Genomic DNA, 17,881 nt, shown 5'->3' with positions numbered 1-17,881 from the left:
ATCAAGATCTTGCTGAAGCCTGAAGATCAATCCACTGTTGGCATGGATCTCTGTATATTTCACATCAGCACTGTGGTATCACAGAAGAGCAATATTTACTGTAAGTTAGAAATAATGCTGCCTATAAGGTAATTAATGTTTGGACATTGGCCCTGTTGAAATGTACACTTAGTGTATACCACTGTCTTGAACTTGACACCAAAACACAGGGAATCACGGTATGAAGCATGGCAACAAATACCTTGGCATGTAAGAATGGGCTCTTAGTCCTCTATGACTAAAGAATTTCAGTTTATGAAGGACAAATCCTGAGGTACCTGAGCCGGGCATAACAGATGTCATGATGATGGACACTTGGCTAGATGGCAAAACCGTTGACAAATAGTTAAATGGCAAATGGTCTACATCATTGAGCGGTGTTGGTGGTGTGTATGTGTGTATGCGTGGAGGAGCATGTAATACCTGTGAACTTATCACTATTTGCCTGTACTTTTTATAGACCCCCTTCGGAAAACATAGAAATTGCAAATACATATTCAGTTAACATTCTTCTTTGGTACTACTGCGAGGACTTAAGAGGTGAAGTTAACTTACAGCAGTTTAGCTTAAGATCCAGTAAATGGATAAATAACTAAGCCAGGTAAACTATCAAGAGTATTTGTGTGTTGTGAAGTTGTAATCCTACCTGGACCAGCAAGCGTTGTCTTGCACATAGGACGGTCTGTCTTTGTCCCATTCTGCCCTCTACTGGTGACATCTTCCACAAAACAAATGAAGCCTTGACTCATTTAAAAGGATTCACCCAATCAGATTTATTTTTCTCTTAACAGTGTCTGGATTCACAAGTTGCAACAAAATAAATTCCTCTCAATCAACGTTTAGGTTAGTTTCAGTCAATAGCCAGGTCTCTTTCAGAGAAAGTAAAGGTCACACTACAAACAAAAGAGAAACCCCTCCTTTATGTATATATCAAAACTTTGATATATAAATATATGAAAAAATCATCAGACGTTTATCAAAAATAAGGAGGCAGGGAGTGTTAAAGGTTGTGATTGAGCTGTGCGAAAGAAACCACAGCTAAGAAAAGTGACACCAGAAAGGGCCAGAGTCATAAAACTTAACATAGACTAAAGGCTGTGCCCCAACTTCAGAAAGGTTGTCCATCAACCATTCCTCCCACTTGTAACTATTACCTCTCGGCTACATCAATGTATCTGCTGAGATACATTAACTAATATCAATTCATCCCATAAGGACAAGGACTCTTGTGATGCCCTAATACCCAGCATCTTTAAAGATGGCATTTGTTGGCATTTCCATTTAGCCACCTCAAGTTGTTACCTAATATATTGTGGCATTGCAAAGTTCAGACAAAAATTCTTCTGAAACTGATACTGGAATGGGAGAGCAGGTTTCTTTAATGTACAGATCACACAAATAAACAACGGGACTTTTTGGAAACTACCCAAGAATGGGAGGGGGGAGGGGGGGAGGTAGGAGGGTATGAAATGCAATTTGCAAAATTGGGACACAGCCTCTGCCTTCATTTGAACAGCATCAATCAAATATCAAACACAGCAAACAAATTCTGAACGTTGATGTTTCAAAGCCAAAATGATTCACCAGATGCTTAAGTTGTATGGATGTTGGTGACAGGTGATAACGTCAGTGAAGTTTTCTGCTGCTACTGTGATGGGTAAGGTTGATTCATGACTGCTAGGATGAAGCTTTTAATTCAAGTCTGATCTTTTCAGGGTAATTTACTGTGCACGCCAATCTCAGCATTACAACTATAAATGTCTTCATGTGGAGATTTTCTGATACATATTGTGGTTGAGCACCTAACAGTCTTCAAAGAACTCTATTACTCTATTAAAGTTCTGAATAATTCTTAATGACCAAGGTAAGTTTATTTTTGTGTGAATAACTAACTGTAACATAGTAACGTGATCAATTCATTAAGATCTGTGAGTGTGCTCAACACCAATGCTTCGTTAGCAGAATTTACGATGTAAACAAGTGCAGGTCTGATCCTTGTCTTCGTTTCGCAAAGGTACACAGTAAACTGCCATCTCATCTCAAGCAAATATAGAAATGCAGCTTCAACCTTGTAAACACTGCCTGTTAAAACAGCCTGGTTTGTGCTGCGCTTGTGTGGGTAATACGAACAGATTTTTAACACAAGGCACTGGATTCTGATTTTGGTTGTCACTGTCCAGAGTTAACAGCACCAACCCGGTCAACACAGGACATGTTTGTGTGTGCGAACTTTGTACAAGTTGTCGTCTCAATTATCTCGGTTTGACCATTTTAGCTTTTTCCTATTTCATTCGTCTTTCGTTCACCTTCAGTCATTAAATTACCAAACGGCTCAGAATCACTTGCAGCCCCAAAGCGACCCCCCAGGAATGATAGAATCCAGCCTGATCTAGATATGTGTAAAAAGTCTAGCAACCAAACTGCAGAGGGGCAACAAGTCCCTAAGTACACTAGCCCCATCTACCGCCGCTTCTCCATTTCTTTCTGATAAGATGCAAGACGTTGGGAGTTCGGCTTTGCCACAGGCGAATGCGGCGGTGATGAGATTGTGTAGGGAGTGAAACAAATTAAAACGAGAGGGAATTTTTTCACCATTGTCCTCGTTTGTGAAATTCTGTTCACTTTTGTTTACTTTTTTTGATGATTATTGATTAAAGTGCCTGACAATCTTTGGTCTACCAACCCTTTAAGGCTGCAATATCACAAGCCATGTCAGAATGCTTTCATCCCAAATAAGAGAAAACAGAAGAGAAAAACTAAATATTCAATAGTGTCATTCCAGGTATTTTAAGTTTCAGGTTTCTTTTTTTCTTCTTCATCTTATACTCACAGTTTCAACTTTTTTCAAAAAATAAATCTCTAGGAGAAACAAACAAGTGTTAACATCTTCTTCACCATACCCTGAGCAAAGAGAGGATGCCTCTAGTGAGACTAAACATAAGACTTCATATATTACTGTTAAAAAAAATTAATAACTAACGACAATAAAAATGATTATCTGGATATGTGTTTGCATGCTATGACATCTCACTCCTCAGAAGCAACTCTGTCTGGGTGCAAAGTCTCCAAATTACATGCTGAACTTTGACCCCTAGAAAGTAATGCCAACTACGATGGACATGTGACCCACCAGTGTTAAAGAATCGGAGGGTAAGCAGACGCAAGCCTACGGTATCAGCACGTGTGAGGAAGCCAATATGCCAGCCTGTCGTTGTCCACTGATCACAATTTCCCTTGGAAAGAAAAAACACCCTCTGACTGACTACATGTCCCGTCAAAAATGGACAGGTGTTCAACACCCCAAGTCTACCCAAATGATGCCGTTTCTACCCCCCACCCCATCCTACCCTACCCCACACACACCCTCCGAAATCAGGGAGACGTGGTCTCTTGGCAATGCCATCTCGCTCACAACCCCCCACCCCTGCTGCCAACCGGCGCTGTCTAAAACCCGCAGACAAAAGACGGAGGAAGCGGGTGGCATGAGAGCGCTCACGGGGGCGAGAGGGAAATGTTTCCAGAGGGTTCGCTGCTGTCGCGCCAAACAAAGGGGGACAGAGTAAACTCATTCAGAGGGCACCCATTCAGCCCAGCTCAGCCGTACCACAATGCAGCGCTCTGGACAGAAGCCAGCGGGACGGGGTACACCGACACAGACGAGGGGGTGGGGGGCATACAGTAGATTCATGGGGCCGCCAAACAAAGACTAACTACCCGCTCAGTCAAAGGACACAAACAGACTAATCTAAAGGGAGGCCCACAGGGCTGCCAACGCACCCGACGCTGGACCAACCGGAACAGACGTCCAGCAGAGAGGGACTGGCGCTGCTGACCACTCGGACAGCGCTCAGAGGACTAGTGTTGGGCGACGGGAGGACTGGGGGATCGCTCAGAGGACTAGTGTTGGGCGACGGGAGGACTGGGGGATGTTTGGGTGTCATGACGGCATTGCCGACAGGAGGTCTGTGCATAGTTCACAGGTCAGGAAATCGTGGGGGGATATTTTCCCCACATGAAGAGGGAAAGCTTAAAGTGACGTCTATGACATCTTGCCCTCTCAGGCCTCAGACAAACTCATCCACCTACACACCCACCCACATACACACACACACACACACACACTCATGTGCACATGAATTCAAACACACTCACTCAAATACACACACACAGACACAGCTGAAGGCAGCTTTTTTAGGTCCAGTTTTTCTTCATATTTATAAGATCTTAAAATATTATCAGTGAACAGACTTATATGTATTTCTAAGAGCAATTCAATACCTTAAAATTCAAGAGCTTGTGATAGCATTCATGGAATTAATCTACTCAAAAGTTTCATAAAAGGTGTAGTAAAAACTATAATACGCATTTGCTAAAAACATATGAAATATATTTTATTCTATGTGTCGAGAGCCCTGTGAAATGATCTCTGAGATGTGCGCACTGAGTTCCATGCTAATGTTCAAAGCTAACGCTAAACCTGGCTTCAGTCTGGGTCCACCACCCAAGGCTCACCAAACTCTGATGAAAGACTATGAAAATGGTCAGCACCTTACTTCAACCACCAGCTACAAACTGAAAAGCCACATCCTGCACACAGACCTGCACCTCAACCAAGTGCCATTTTCACATGATGAGAGACTCCGAAAGAAAGAAATCTGCCTTGGTTGGTTCAAACTGGACCAATCTGAGGACCGTGATTGGGCTGCAGTGATATGCCAGCGCTGGTTTTTTACTCATGACAGACATGGCAAAGGAGCTTTCAGGTCTGGACAGTCTGTGACAAAATAAACTAAACACTTCTGTCCACAGAGGCTAAAAAGCTACGAGTGACAAAGGGTTCCTGCCTGCCAACAGAGTCTTCATGTTTTGTCATATATAATCTGTTCCTATAAATATAAGTGCGTTTGTGTTTCTGCGCAGCAGCATGCAGCTGTTCAGTCCTTCTTGCATGCTGGGAACGCTAATCTACCCCCTTCTGCCCTAAAAAAAAAGCCAGTGTTATTGCTCAAAATGATTTCCATAGTGATGCCCCAGGGCATTTGACGCGGCTCGAGCAGTAGGCCCCAGTGTTGGAGGGCCAGATTCACACACACCTACCACTCTCGTCACTTAGCAGCCTTGAGACACCAACTTGAATACCTTCGCCTAGAACCACACCATACCCCACCCCTCAACCACGCCACGCCACCAACCTTGGAGCATGCCTCCTGTGCATGATGTAAACAGATAGGTCTACACACCACGTCGCCCCCCTGTGGTCAGGAGGCTGCACAGCAATTTTAAGAGAGGCCTCTGTAATGGAGGCTGACTATACTTATATCAGAAGCACCTAAACCAGGTGCCGAGCAATGTTTTCCACCCCCACTTTGTTTTGGGGGAAGGACGTTTATAGAGAACTTGTAAACTGTCACAGCGGGGCAGTGCACACATTCGCGTGCAGACATTCGCGCGCACACACACACGCACGCACACACACACACACACACACACACACGCACACGCACACAACTATTGGACTGTAAACAAGGAAGACAGGAGTGCTGCGGGGTGGTGGTCGTGGACGGACTGAGATGGGAAGAGGGAGAGCTAGATGTGTGCGATGGTGTGTAAAAGCTTGTATGTGTAGTGTGTTTGTGGGGAGCGGGGTTACATCACATTTATGGATTTATATAGTGAGTGAACGAATGATGGGATGACACTCTTGCCAATTCACTTTGTGCACCCACACCCCTTCCTCTCAAAACAAAAATACTTTCTGGAAAGAACAAGGGGAAATCTCCCCAAACGGATGCTGCTTGGGCTAACAACTTGACAGACAGAACCCAAAAAAATAAAATAATACCCATATCCAAAGTCACTGGTCTAAAACTGTAACAGACTCTTCAATCAGTAGTTCATCAACATTGGGAGAGGGGCTCTCTTTTTGACCCAGGGTGCACCAGTTGCTTCTGGAGGCGGCTCCTGGCAAAAGAGGAGGTGCCGTCCAGCGCTCCGGCCACTCCGCCCATTTCCTCACCCTGCAGAGGGAGGCATCTGGCACTCTCCACCACGACCCCACCCCCCACAACCCTTTAGTTCCATGGCAACAAGCAGGAGAGGAGCCAATCGGAGGCCAAGCGTATGAACCGATGCCCAAGACTGTTCCTGTGGAGCTCAGCTGAACAGCGAGTGACGGGTTTTTGGAGGGGGCCGAAGGAGTCCTACCAGTCTTAATAGTAGTAGTAAGTATTAGAAGTGATCAAAAGTAGTAGTAGCAGTAGCAGCACTATCTGTACTGTAACAGTAGTAGTAAAATGGTGCCCTAGTAGTTGTCGGTGCTGTTGGTTGGTCAGTTGGGTGGGTGGTGGATAAGAGTGTGAGTGTGGCTCTACTGGTCTCCCTTGGCACTGGCGTTGTCCAGGGCTGCGGCGGCTGGAGGGCCTGGGTTTCGGGAGCGCTTGTAGAGACGGTAGCCCTTTCTGCAGAGCAGGACGAACCAGTAGACCTGCGGCGCCATGATGCAGATGTTGCCCAGGTTGGTGGACAGGGGCAGGTGGAAGGGCACGCTGTAGAGGGGCAGCCCGTAGTGCTGGCCGTACACCCAGTACATGTAGGGGAAGAGCGTGATGCGGCACAGGAAGAAGGTGAGCAGCACCATGCCACCGTTGGCCTTGTGCACCCAGTTGTCCTGGAGCCCCAGCTGCGATAGAGAGAGAGAGAGAGGGAGAGAGAGAGGGAGAGAGAGAGAGAGAGAGAGAGAGAGAGGGAGAGGGAGAGAGGGGGGGTGAGACATAAAAAACAAAGAAAAGGATGTTGATTAATATGAAAGAAAAAAAGTAACCAAAACAATACACTGACAGAAAGAGCCACGTGTTACAGCCGTCTGGTACGTCACATGAAATAATATTTTAAAAATGATTTTAAAATATACAGAACTTCAACATACAGAATTGTAGAAATTATATAAACTGCTGTATGAATTGGTCAGATATTATGTTATGTTGAAATATGTATTCCATGCAATGACGTGCATCACACTGAGCTATCTGGTAACCTCCGGAATGACCAGATCAACTTGACCTCCATCGTGTCAAACTACAAGAGCCACGATGCCACAACTGGTCATTAATAACAACACAGCTCCACACTGTTCCTCTATCTGGGGACCCTGCCATAGAGATGTGCTGACTGAGCTGAGCTCATGACTGAGGTCGTTGTTTTCTCAACCAACCACCAGGGTGCAGTGTAACATATATGGCTGAGCAGGACAGTGCCTAGTCACTGAGAGAGAGAGAGAGAGAGAGAGAGAGAGAGAGAGAGAGAGAGAGAGAGAGAGAGAGAGAGAGATTCCTCTCGATCGAGCTCAATTCTGAGTCAGGAGTCAGCAGAATTGAAGACAACAGATTGCAGAGCAGGGCCCCCAGACTGTTTTCTTAAGGGGCCAGCAGTTCTGACACTGGCCGACTGACAAGTCTTTTTAAAAAGGAACCGGAACTGTTGACTTTCCTCTGGCTGTGCTGCGGTAATGTCTTCTGCAAGAGTGCCGAGTAAAAACTCTAGAATCTGTTTAAGATGTAGACATGCAAATATGTGGTTGTGAATGAGTACGTATATGTGTGAGTGTATGTGTGTGTGTAGAGGTTTGTGCCAATCTCTCGTCCCTTTACAAAAGCTGCATGTAGGTCACTGGTGTTGTTTATGTACCAACAAGAGTGTGTGTGTGGGTGTGTGTGTGTGTGTGTGTGTGTGTACACAATACATGTCAGCTGTTCCTAGAGCGTGTCTCACCTGGATGAGCATCTTCCCCAGAGACACAAACGGAGTGCTGAGCTCTGTGAGGAACAGGCAGCCAATGAAGAAATCTCCCTGGTCTTTCCTGAGGAACTGAACACCAGAGAGGAAAGAGGAGAACACAGCGTCAGACTACAGGCACGCTACACCACACCACAACACAACACCCAACCACACCAAGCACAGACAAGAGTCTCGGAATATAGCGTGATGAGCCAAAACAATGATAACACACACAGACATGTTGCAATGAAAGCGAGATAATGACCCACTGTGGAGCGGTTACTCAAAGACCTACGACCTCCAGTGAGTGACACAGGGCCAAATTGACCTGATAACGCACAAGGCAGCGCCGACCGGACGGGGCGACTCGGTAGCTCGCAGGGAGCTCTGTGCTCAGAGCCACAGAGTGTGTGTGTGTGTGTGTGTGTGTGTGTGTGTGTGTGTGTGTGTGGGGGGGGTGGGGGGGGGGTGGGGGGTTGCTGCTGCAGCCACTACAGCAGTTAGTCTGATGGGGATGAAGTGGCTTCACTTGTTTAATGAAGCAGGAGCAGGGACAGTGAGACCTGCCATCTGTGCACAGGCTAATGACCTGACACGGACACAGCCTGATGTCCCAAACACACATCTGCCTTACGGATTACAGACGTGAACTCATCTCACCTGTCTCAGACAGGCTCTGGGGATACAATAGATCCTACTGCAAACTTAACTCATTTGAATTCATTTACTTTTGCTCTAAATAATGGTAATTACTTCATACTGACCTACGTTTGTACGTTAGATAATGTTTATATGTGATTCAAATATAGCATTATTATTTTAGCACAATTAAAGGAACACACCAACTTCTTGGGAAATCAGTTTATTGTATGTCTACCCCTGAGTATGATAAGAGGATTCAATCCCTCTCTTCTATGTGCATACAATAACCCAGTCTCACACTGTAAGCCTAGCTTAGCATAATTCACTGGAAGTGGGTTAGATCAATTAGCCTATAGCTAGCTTGTACCTGGTCTACCCACTTCCAATAATTTATGCTATGCTAGGCTAACAGCGTCAAAATTATTTCCCCAAAAGTTGGAGTTCTCCTTTGACAGTAAGTATCCAACTAGCCTCTGATGGCCAAGCACACAGAGACTCCAAATGAATGCCCACACTGCAGCACACACAACTGGAGGTTCCCCTATCAGATCATCAGTTGTATCAGCATGACTTAATAACATGCCATTATTCTTGTTCGTAATGAACTAAACACTGGTAATTCTATCTAAAGCTGCCGTCACCAAAATGCCTGCCAAAGCATTTTAGTACTCAAAACCCCCCATCTCAGCAACCAGTAACTTTTATCTGTCTGCAGAGCCACTGATATGGGTGTTACCTAGCTGTGTGTGTTTGCATGTTTTGTGTGTGTGTGTGTGTGTGTGTTATACGAGTGGGTAGGAGGGACACAAAGGCCGTGTGGAGGTGGGGTGGTGTATCAGTGCAGCAGCTGGCTCTGAATAATAGAGGCGTGGGTAAGGCGATCTCATATCACCGCTGCCACTGACAGACCCACAAAACACGGCAGGGCCAGGTTTCCAAACCACCTGCCTCCCATGGACTGAAATATTAGCTGCAGAGCGTGTGCATGTCACTGTGTGTGTGTTTGTGTGTTGCTTACGTGAGCCTGCGTGCATGCGCCGGTGCATGTCTGTGTGTCTAATCAGTAGTGTTGATGGGTCGGCGAAATTACAACACCGATTGGCCAGACAAGTGCAGGCAGACGGGGGAAGGGAAAGTTCCCTCCCCGTCACCCATGTTGCTACATTTTCGCTTCCTTCTCTCTCTTTCTCTCTATCTCTCTCTTTCTGCCTCCCTCCCTCTCACGCTCACCAGTGTCACAGGCAGCAGGATGGTCAGCAGGGCGATGTGATGAAGGACCAGCAGGAACTCCCGACGCACAAATGAGTTGACCGTCCTCCACGAGTGCTTCTTGTATTCCTCGTGACCCTTGACCCGGAAGCGGTTGTAGTGGCTGAGGTACATGGCAAAGATGTCGTATGACATGTAGGGCACGCCATACCAGATGACGAAATAGGTGGCAAGCCAATGCCTGAGAAAAAGAAGAGAAAAATAAAGAAGAGAAAGAAACGTGTGGTGACATTCTATATGGACATTCTATGGTGACATTCTATATGGACATTCTATGGTGACATTCTATATGGACATTCTATGGTGACATTCTATTTGGACATGAGGGCCACATCATGCTATGAAATAACATTATTAACACTTCTACTGTAGGTACTGTATACTGAATTTCCTCCTGTCCAGCTCACCAAAGTCCTTGTTTACTAAATTCCTTAATAGCTTCTATTAAAAACAGCCATACAAGCACACTAATACAAGTTGTGTGATCTGATTAATTACATCCAATGAGCTCACTACACGTACTGGAGCACTTATCCTAAACTGTGTGTGTGTATGTTTTGGGGAGGGTTATACAACCACACTGAAATCACAAGATTATTTAGCTGTGCTTCACTGTGTGTCTAGAGATCTGTGATTGTGTGTGCGTGCATGTACGCCTGCACGCATGCGCGCACACACACACACACACACACAGACACAGAAAATAAGCAATCATATTGATTTAATGCTAAACAGTTCCACTGCACACATATGGTTACCAATTCTTGACCTGGAATAATTTCATACTTCATATTCTCAACACTGAAATATTCATTGGCCATACCCACAACTATATTTACAAGTACACATTGACCTGAAAACTAGCAGACCGCAAAGATGGCCCTTTTTTTCCCTGAGCCTGGTCTCGCTGGCCCTCACTGGGCTGGCTGTGGCTCTTTGCCCCCAATGCTCAGGATCATGTCTGCTGCTCACGCGCTCAGGCCCAGCGCTTAAGCCTCCGCGGGGGGATTACCGGGGCTGCTGGGAGTATTTTCGCTGGGACCTCCTGGCAAGGCCGCAAAGGGGTGGGGGCGGGGTGGTCGGATTACTCTATTACGCTGTCCTACCGCAGCCTGTTCCCTGACGGCCAGGTGGCAGGTCACACCACCACAGGTTCTGATCCAGACAGAGGGAGAGGATGGGAGGGAGGGAGGGGTTAGGGCGGGGTGGGGATGTACTGTTGTGGGGAGGAACAGCTGGCACGCCAGGGCTGGGATCAGACCCGCGCGCGGCGTCCTTCCGGGAGAGGACGGGACAGGGCGGCGTGCGAGCAGATGTGGAGCTGGAGTGAAGGTGGATCTAAAAAGGCCAGCCATCTGGAGGGGGCTAACGGACGTAATTACCTCTCTAGTGGCTGCTCAAGTAGGAGATCAGGCATTAGCATGTAGCAGATCTGCGCTAAGACACAAGTCACAAATGCTCCCTGTGCAACTGCGCCCTGCTGTAATCTGGAATGCTAAGATAAAATAACTTTCAACTAATATTTACAATTATCATTCAAACTAAATCAATTAAGAAAATCATACTATTGGTGGATTTAGCAACTAACAACAAATGATCAGAACTTAAAGTGCAGAAATGGGAGGCAATTTAGTTATTTATTTATTTTTCTCTCAGTAGGGTTAACCTTAACTGAAGGTTATGTTAATTGGTGAACTCAGTGCTTCGGGAAAGAGGTTATTGTACTTACTTGTCACTGATCACATTGCCCCTGCATGAGCACACCACGATCACCCCAGCGGTGGTGGCCATGATGGCATGAACCGAGGACACCAGCCTGGGAGGGAAGAGAACACACAGAGATTCCAGAATGACTCACAGAGCCATGGCACTATATCGGTCGTGCAGAGTCTGCAGTCCCGCTGTGAGTACCTGCTGGCCAAATGTCACAATTACCAGATGGTTTAACCCTTGAACAGAAGGTAGCTATGTAGGCCTCTACCAGGTACCTGCTACACACATGGTCAGAAGCTGCTATAATGAAACAGACAAAGCACAATCAAAAGTCCTGGAAGGTGTTAAGTGATTCTGAAATATGATGACACAACATCCAACTGGAATTATGATTAGGGCTTTTGTGGGCCCCTTTCCAACATGAGCATAACTATAGCGATTTAGCAAATGCTTAGACTTAATTATATTGCATCATCCCCACTGTGCCTTAGTGAGTTTACCCATATTCTTTTATGGACTGCAAGAATGACCCAGTGCCATAACCTACAAAGGCCATCAGAGGGATATTCTACAGCTCTGAAATGCTCACTGGTGTAGGGCAATACCTTAGACCAGAGGTGGGACAAAGTCATTGTTTGGCAAGTCACAAGTAACTCAAGTCTTAACGCTGAAGTCCGAGTCAAGTCCCAAGTCAAGACAGAGATGTCCCAAACAAGTCCAAGTCAAGTCTTTCCGAAGCCAAGTTGAGTTCAAGTCCTTATTTTTTTCGAGTCCTAAAGTCACTGTCGTATTATGCAACTGCATATTAATGTCATCAATCATTTCTGAATCCTTTGCACGGCACTCTTAAAATGAATTCCAAACTTTACTGCATGTTACTCCTGTCCAAGTAGCCTACAGATAGCCTACATGTTATGCCGTAATTTGATATCTGCTGAATGGATAAACATGCCCGCAGGAATAACAAATAGTACAAAACAAATAAGCAAGGCCCTATCTCAATACAAGGCAAATAAACATTTATTTACATTCACATTTCTTCCTATTTCTGTTGCAAAACACAACGCTGATATGGGTGTAAGTTGATGAGTCTGTGATAGTTTTGGCTAGCTCCGTGGAGTAAATTAAATTGTTTAGGCTATCGAAACACATCACAGGATCAGAGGATCCATCATAATATCACAGGATCCCTAGTCAGACCACAAATGGGAGCATGTTCAGTGATGATCATCCCTTTTCTTTTCTCATAGGCCTAACTAGATAACCTGCAGAGACCTGTATTCCATGCAAAAAAAAAATAAATGTTGCGTAATGTAAACGATGAACTTGAGACTGCTGAAGTTGGTATGGGCAGAAAATAGTTACATTTTAATTTTACCTATGCCGTAAGTCATTACAAGTCAAGTCAAGACTGTTATTGCTCTTATTGGGGTTTTAAATTAACATCCAGCCATGCATCTTTCCGCAGAATCCTGCATGGATATTAACTGTACAATTCTTCAGAAAGGTCCTTGGGAGGGGGACCCGTGTTCGAGTCCAGCCTGTGGCCATTTCCCGATCCCACCAGCTTCTGGTCATTCTTCACCTTCCTATCTGAATAAAGGCAAAAAGGCCAAAATATATACTAGAAAGTTCCTTAAAAGGAGGGGTGAAGTCTACTGAGTCGAAAGGTTGACAAGTGTTTTGTGGTGAAGCAAACTCCCAGAGACTGTCAAGTGGCCGACGCCGTATCCAGGCTGGTGCTTCTTCAGCATGACAACGGTGGACACGTGAGCCTGGCTTGTCAGCTCACGCTTGAGTTAGCCGCCCCCCCCCCCACGGCCCGGTTAAGCGCCCCTCAGCTCACTGAATTTTCAGTGCCTCGTACTCAGAAACTCTGTCACAAGACCCAGATTTGCACAATCCACTCTTTGTGTCCACTCTCCTCCTTTTGGAGTTGGGCGAGGAACAAAGGGGGTAACCGGACGGGGAGGAAAAGGTTGCCTTTGTTTTGTTTTGTCCGCCTCACTCACGTTTTGCGTAAATGCATACGCATACGCAAGCGTAAAGTACGTACACAGACACACACACACAGAGTCTTCTTGGCCCAGCAGTGGAGGGCAACCTTGGTGTCCCATGTTAGATGGACTCTGCCTCTGATTTCTCCTCCCCCATTACTCAGTGGGGCTGAAACGTGTTGGGGAAAACTGGCTGGCTCATCCGGAGCTCAGCTTGCGTCTTCGGGGTTAATGGAGTGTGCAGCTGAGGCTGCACTCGGCTGTGTGCTTCGGCCAGCGCCCGGAGCGGGGGCCCGAGTGACGACAGAGGCAGGATTCAGTGGGTAGTCGACTCGAGGGGGAAAAACATCAACAAAACACTTGAGAGCAGGCAAACAGCTCAGAGCACCTCACCCACTTACCTCCACACTAGCACACTTGCATCTAGGTGCACACACACACACAGACACTGAGAAATTGCTTTCACTTGACGGTGGGAATGATGACGGTGCAGGGTGCCGGTTCATTAACACCTCTCTGACATACTAGTTGAACTCGGAGAACAACCTGAACGGCTTGTTGTTTTCTCTCCAGATGTCTGGTGTGCCTTCATTTTTCTGCATTCCCAACCAGCAAATTTAGACACACACTCTTATCCCTCATCACTGTGCAATCAGTAGACTGAACTCCATGGAAGATAAAGTACATGGTAAACGATTAGCAGTGGTTGACCTGACATCCACAAGTTCAGTGGTCAGAGGGGGAAGGAGAGAACAAACAGCGAGCCTGGCCCGAGTCCAATAATTTAGAAGCAGCAATTTTAAGGCATGTCCTAAATCACAGCTTCAATACGGTCAGCCAAGATATTTCATGCATGAAATGGGGCACATTATCAGGAGCAGTCTGATCTAAACTTCATCCTGTTTGTGTGAATGTCTTTCATTTGCACCACCGAATACAGGACAGAGGGGTCCTAACGGCCACCTTACAATGACTTGTCCCTGATGATTTAGGCTGGAAGAAGAGTAACAAAGGCTTTACTTGTAACCTTGTGCCCATTAGCAATCATCATATGGGCAAAATGCACTCAACTTGGGGAAGGGATGTGAACCACTGGTGTCAGGACATAGGCACACTGAATGGCTCTCCCTGCCAAGATACCAATCCACTTGGGAAGTGGATGCATTCTCCAGTGCGTTGGTAGATACTTAACCACATTTAAGATATTGCTAAGGAGAATCCTACCCGACCTATCCTACCACATTTAAACTGTGACGCCGGGATGGGCCGGCGATTGTGTTGCGGAAGGCACGTCCCTAGAATGAATACAGATTTGGACTGCTCAATTTAAGTCTTAAGGCTACTGGCCGGGAATTCGGCGGACGATTCAAAAGTTTAATCATCCTTCAGCTTAGGCAATTCTGGCTGACCTCTTATCAGTTTGAAACAGGCTGTTTGTTTGCTTACGATAGATAAAAGCACCACATAAGAGAAAAACACCCAAGCACTTTAGCTCCGAGTCACGTGAAGGATACTGACCAATGAGAATGACATGAGTTTGTTACATAAAAATACAGTTAAGTCTCTTTAACATTAGTATTGTATGTATTTGAGAGGGATAATGTGAATGTCTTCTTGCTATCTTCTGCTCAGAATGTGATTTCCCAAATGACCCAGAGGCAGATATTCAAAAGTCTGGTATCCCACTTGACGGCACGCTGATATGCTGACCTAGTGACATTGATGTAACACCCAACATTTATTTGGCTAAATTCTAACGTGAAATGACAACGTTAATCCCAGTCTTCGATTCTCTGTATTTTGGCTGCCAACAACCAAATTCAAATTCACAAGCTTGATTTGAGTAACATGAAGTTTGCTTTGCAGGACATCTCGTGAAATGTGACACTAATGTTACGATTATAACGTTACAAACTACCTCTGAATGAATACAACAGATAGTTTTACCTGTAACTTTAAGGCACCAGTTAAATGAGTTTGTGCTCCTGTGACGTTTCTGAGCAAAGGTAATAACACTAAAGGGCTGTGTTACGTTAACTGATGTTAGATATTATAATATTATAAACGAGCATCCACCATAACTTTCTGTCTCTGGGTACCCATCTCCTCTAAACAAGTTCGAGTCAGGCTTTTACGTCGGATCTTATCCTACGGATAAATAAGCCAAGTCAATTAAAGTTGTCTTTAAAAACCAAGTAACGGGACAGCTACACTGTTAGCTACTTAATGTAACGGCGTTATCATTTCATGCACGAGCGCTAAGCTAGCATACCCTTGTGACACAAACATTGAATGCCAATTACCTAGATGCATCGTTAATGCTTAAGTAATTTAGCTTAACGTTACATTGGTTAATATTATCACAAATTAATTTATGATAGGTTAGCTACATTTTATACACCTCTCAGCCTAACTTGGCTAAACCATGAGGCCGTTCGCTCCCTTTCCAGCAGATAACGGGCACTGATCCGTTAGAGAGGATTATTGGCAATGTGATTTGAGAACCGAATGATAAAGGATAAAATTACTTACCTCTCGCTAACAAGAACAACGTCAGCATCGGTCCAATGTTTGAAAATGGACGGTAGCACTTTTCGAAACAGGAAGAACAGACCTGGAAAAACCACGACGCCGCAGCCAAGCACTTGCAACATCCTTGCGCAGCACTTGTCCGGCTAGCTAAGATATATCTATTATTATAATCTGGGTCGACCTTCGCCGGCGTAATTTAAACACCTCGGTTCAAAACCGGTGACTGGAAATTTCGGTATACACTTGACTGCATTAGCTAACGTAGTTCTCACGCCACCAGGTCCAGTCACCGGTGACCGCTGCGCGTTTCCCTTGCCTCAGCAGCAGTACTCTGTACACAAAAACTAGCGGTGAAGGCAGCCGGCGATTGATTGGTCTTTACTCCTGGCGCAAAGCCGGTGGCCAACAAACAAGCTAACCAAGTAGCTAGCTACATCTCACAGGATTACAAATGAAGAAATCCAACATTAGAAACGTCATTATGCAGTGCGTTTTATCCTCGAGGCTCCTTATACAGATATGTCAAATATTAGTGATACGCCCATTCAAATGACTATTTTTCTCGCCAGGACAAGTTCATGGATACCGTTAGCATTCATCTACCGCTCGACAAGCATTCTTAATTCCTGTGCAATGCTACAGCCTCAACTTTGGGAGAAGGCGCCTATATTTTTGCAGGACAGCGCCCTCTAGATTTTACCTACATTAGAATATAGAATAGGCTAGGCCTACAGAACCCGTCTATTTGAAATAGGTCTGTTTAAAACCTTAAAGCCATTTCATTTGAATTTGAAATAGCCTACTACGAGGTGAAAAGATAGTATATTTCATAACACGTCTCAAATATTCTTTCATTCAGTTGCTGACATCATTACCAGAGGGAGTTAGCCTGCAATAATGATGCAAAAGAAACACAATTGAGAAATGTGTTAATTTGTAAACTACTGACACAAACATCCATATTGTTGCCATTTGTTGTTCTGGCAATGGCAAATGGCATTGCAATCATGTTTGCTAGTTTCATTATAGACATTTCTGACTGATTTAGCCCATTGTGTGGCACACCGTGGTGGCTTGTGGTTTGTCTATTTCTGAGGGTTGGGAAAGTTGCTGTAACGCCATGCTCACTAAATGGTGGCGGGCTATGGTGTGAGGGCTTAGTGACCTTCAGGTCGCTCAGTGCTGATTCCATATACAGGAGCCCCTTTGTTTTCTATGGGCACCACAGAGCCCCTAATCCAGTACTTCCCTCCCACTCACCCTAGACCACCTTATGGGCTAACCAGTGACGTCACTGTCTCGCTCCCTCCCTCTCTCTCTCTGGGACATTTGCCTGAAGTACTGTAGCTTCCTCCTCATCAAGCATATTTTGACTGAGTGAGATTAATGTGATCCATATATCCACACATGCATTCATACACATGTCAACAAATATTCCCACACAATGTGAAATGTAGGCTACATATTTCCTTCATTGTGAGATGACCTAAATGCTGTTAGTTATGTGCTGTTTGTATTTATTATGCCTTTGGAGATGGTGTCTTTGCTGATGTCCTGCCAATATTCCACAATTCACCTGTCAGTATCCTAAGGAAGCGCTGAGGAAGAGCGCTTTTATGGAACCTTTTGTATAAGTATTATCTGTGTAGGCTTCATGTTGTTTGATACTGCATTTGAATAAATAAAGTAATAAGACCAGTAAGCCTTTGAACTCCCTCGAGAAGATGTAGCCTACGATAGCTGACATAGCAGTGGCTCCGTAACAGTTTAATGGATGCAGCTTTATCTGTATATAACATTTATTGAAATAATTTTTTGCCAATTTTATGAAATATCAAGTGCATACTTCAATCACTCGGTGAAGGTGAGAAGGGTTATGTCAGTTCATTTAATGAATTCAGTGTTGGTTTGACACA

General features: G+C 45.1%; 1 protein-coding gene across 1 annotated transcript; it reads right to left on the bottom strand.

Moving 5' to 3' along the window:
• Positions 1 to 435: 435 nt before the first annotated feature.
• On the bottom strand, positions 436 to 16,582 carry tlcd3a (TLC domain containing 3A). The gene is made up of 5 exons (XM_076275288.1): positions 15,966 to 16,582; positions 11,453 to 11,539; positions 9,685 to 9,904; positions 7,807 to 7,902; positions 436 to 6,718 (listed from the first exon to the last, which is right to left on the bottom strand). Exons 1-5 carry the CDS (start codon positions 16,085 to 16,087, stop codon positions 6,407 to 6,409), a joined length of 837 nt encoding a protein of 278 aa, XP_076131403.1. The 5' UTR covers positions 16,088 to 16,582; the 3' UTR covers positions 436 to 6,406.
• Positions 16,583 to 17,881: the final 1,299 nt, after the last annotated feature.

This window comes from Alosa pseudoharengus, unplaced genomic scaffold (assembly GCF_046254945.1).
Source record: "Alosa pseudoharengus isolate Yale_2024_CS ecotype anadromous, Long Island Sound unplaced genomic scaffold, YU_APseudo_1.1 YU_APseudo_1.1_scf_8, whole genome shotgun sequence".
NCBI classification, from domain to species: domain Eukaryota; kingdom Metazoa; phylum Chordata; class Actinopteri; order Clupeiformes; family Clupeidae; genus Alosa; species Alosa pseudoharengus.
This window is presented reverse-complemented; position numbering and strand designations above follow the sequence as displayed.

Coding starts and splice junctions, on each gene's coding strand:
- tlcd3a (XM_076275288.1), bottom strand. CDS start 16,087: ATGTTGCAAGTGCTTGGCTGCGGCGTCGTGGTTTTTCCAGGTCTGTTC. Junction 9,905..11,452: donor GGCAATGTGATCAGTGACAA/GTAAGTACAATA, acceptor TCTTTTTCTCAG/GCATTGGCTTGCCACCTATT. Junction 7,903..9,684: donor TCCTGCTGCCTGTGACACTG/GTGAGCGTGAGA, acceptor TCTGGTGTTCAG/TTCCTCAGGAAAGACCAGGG.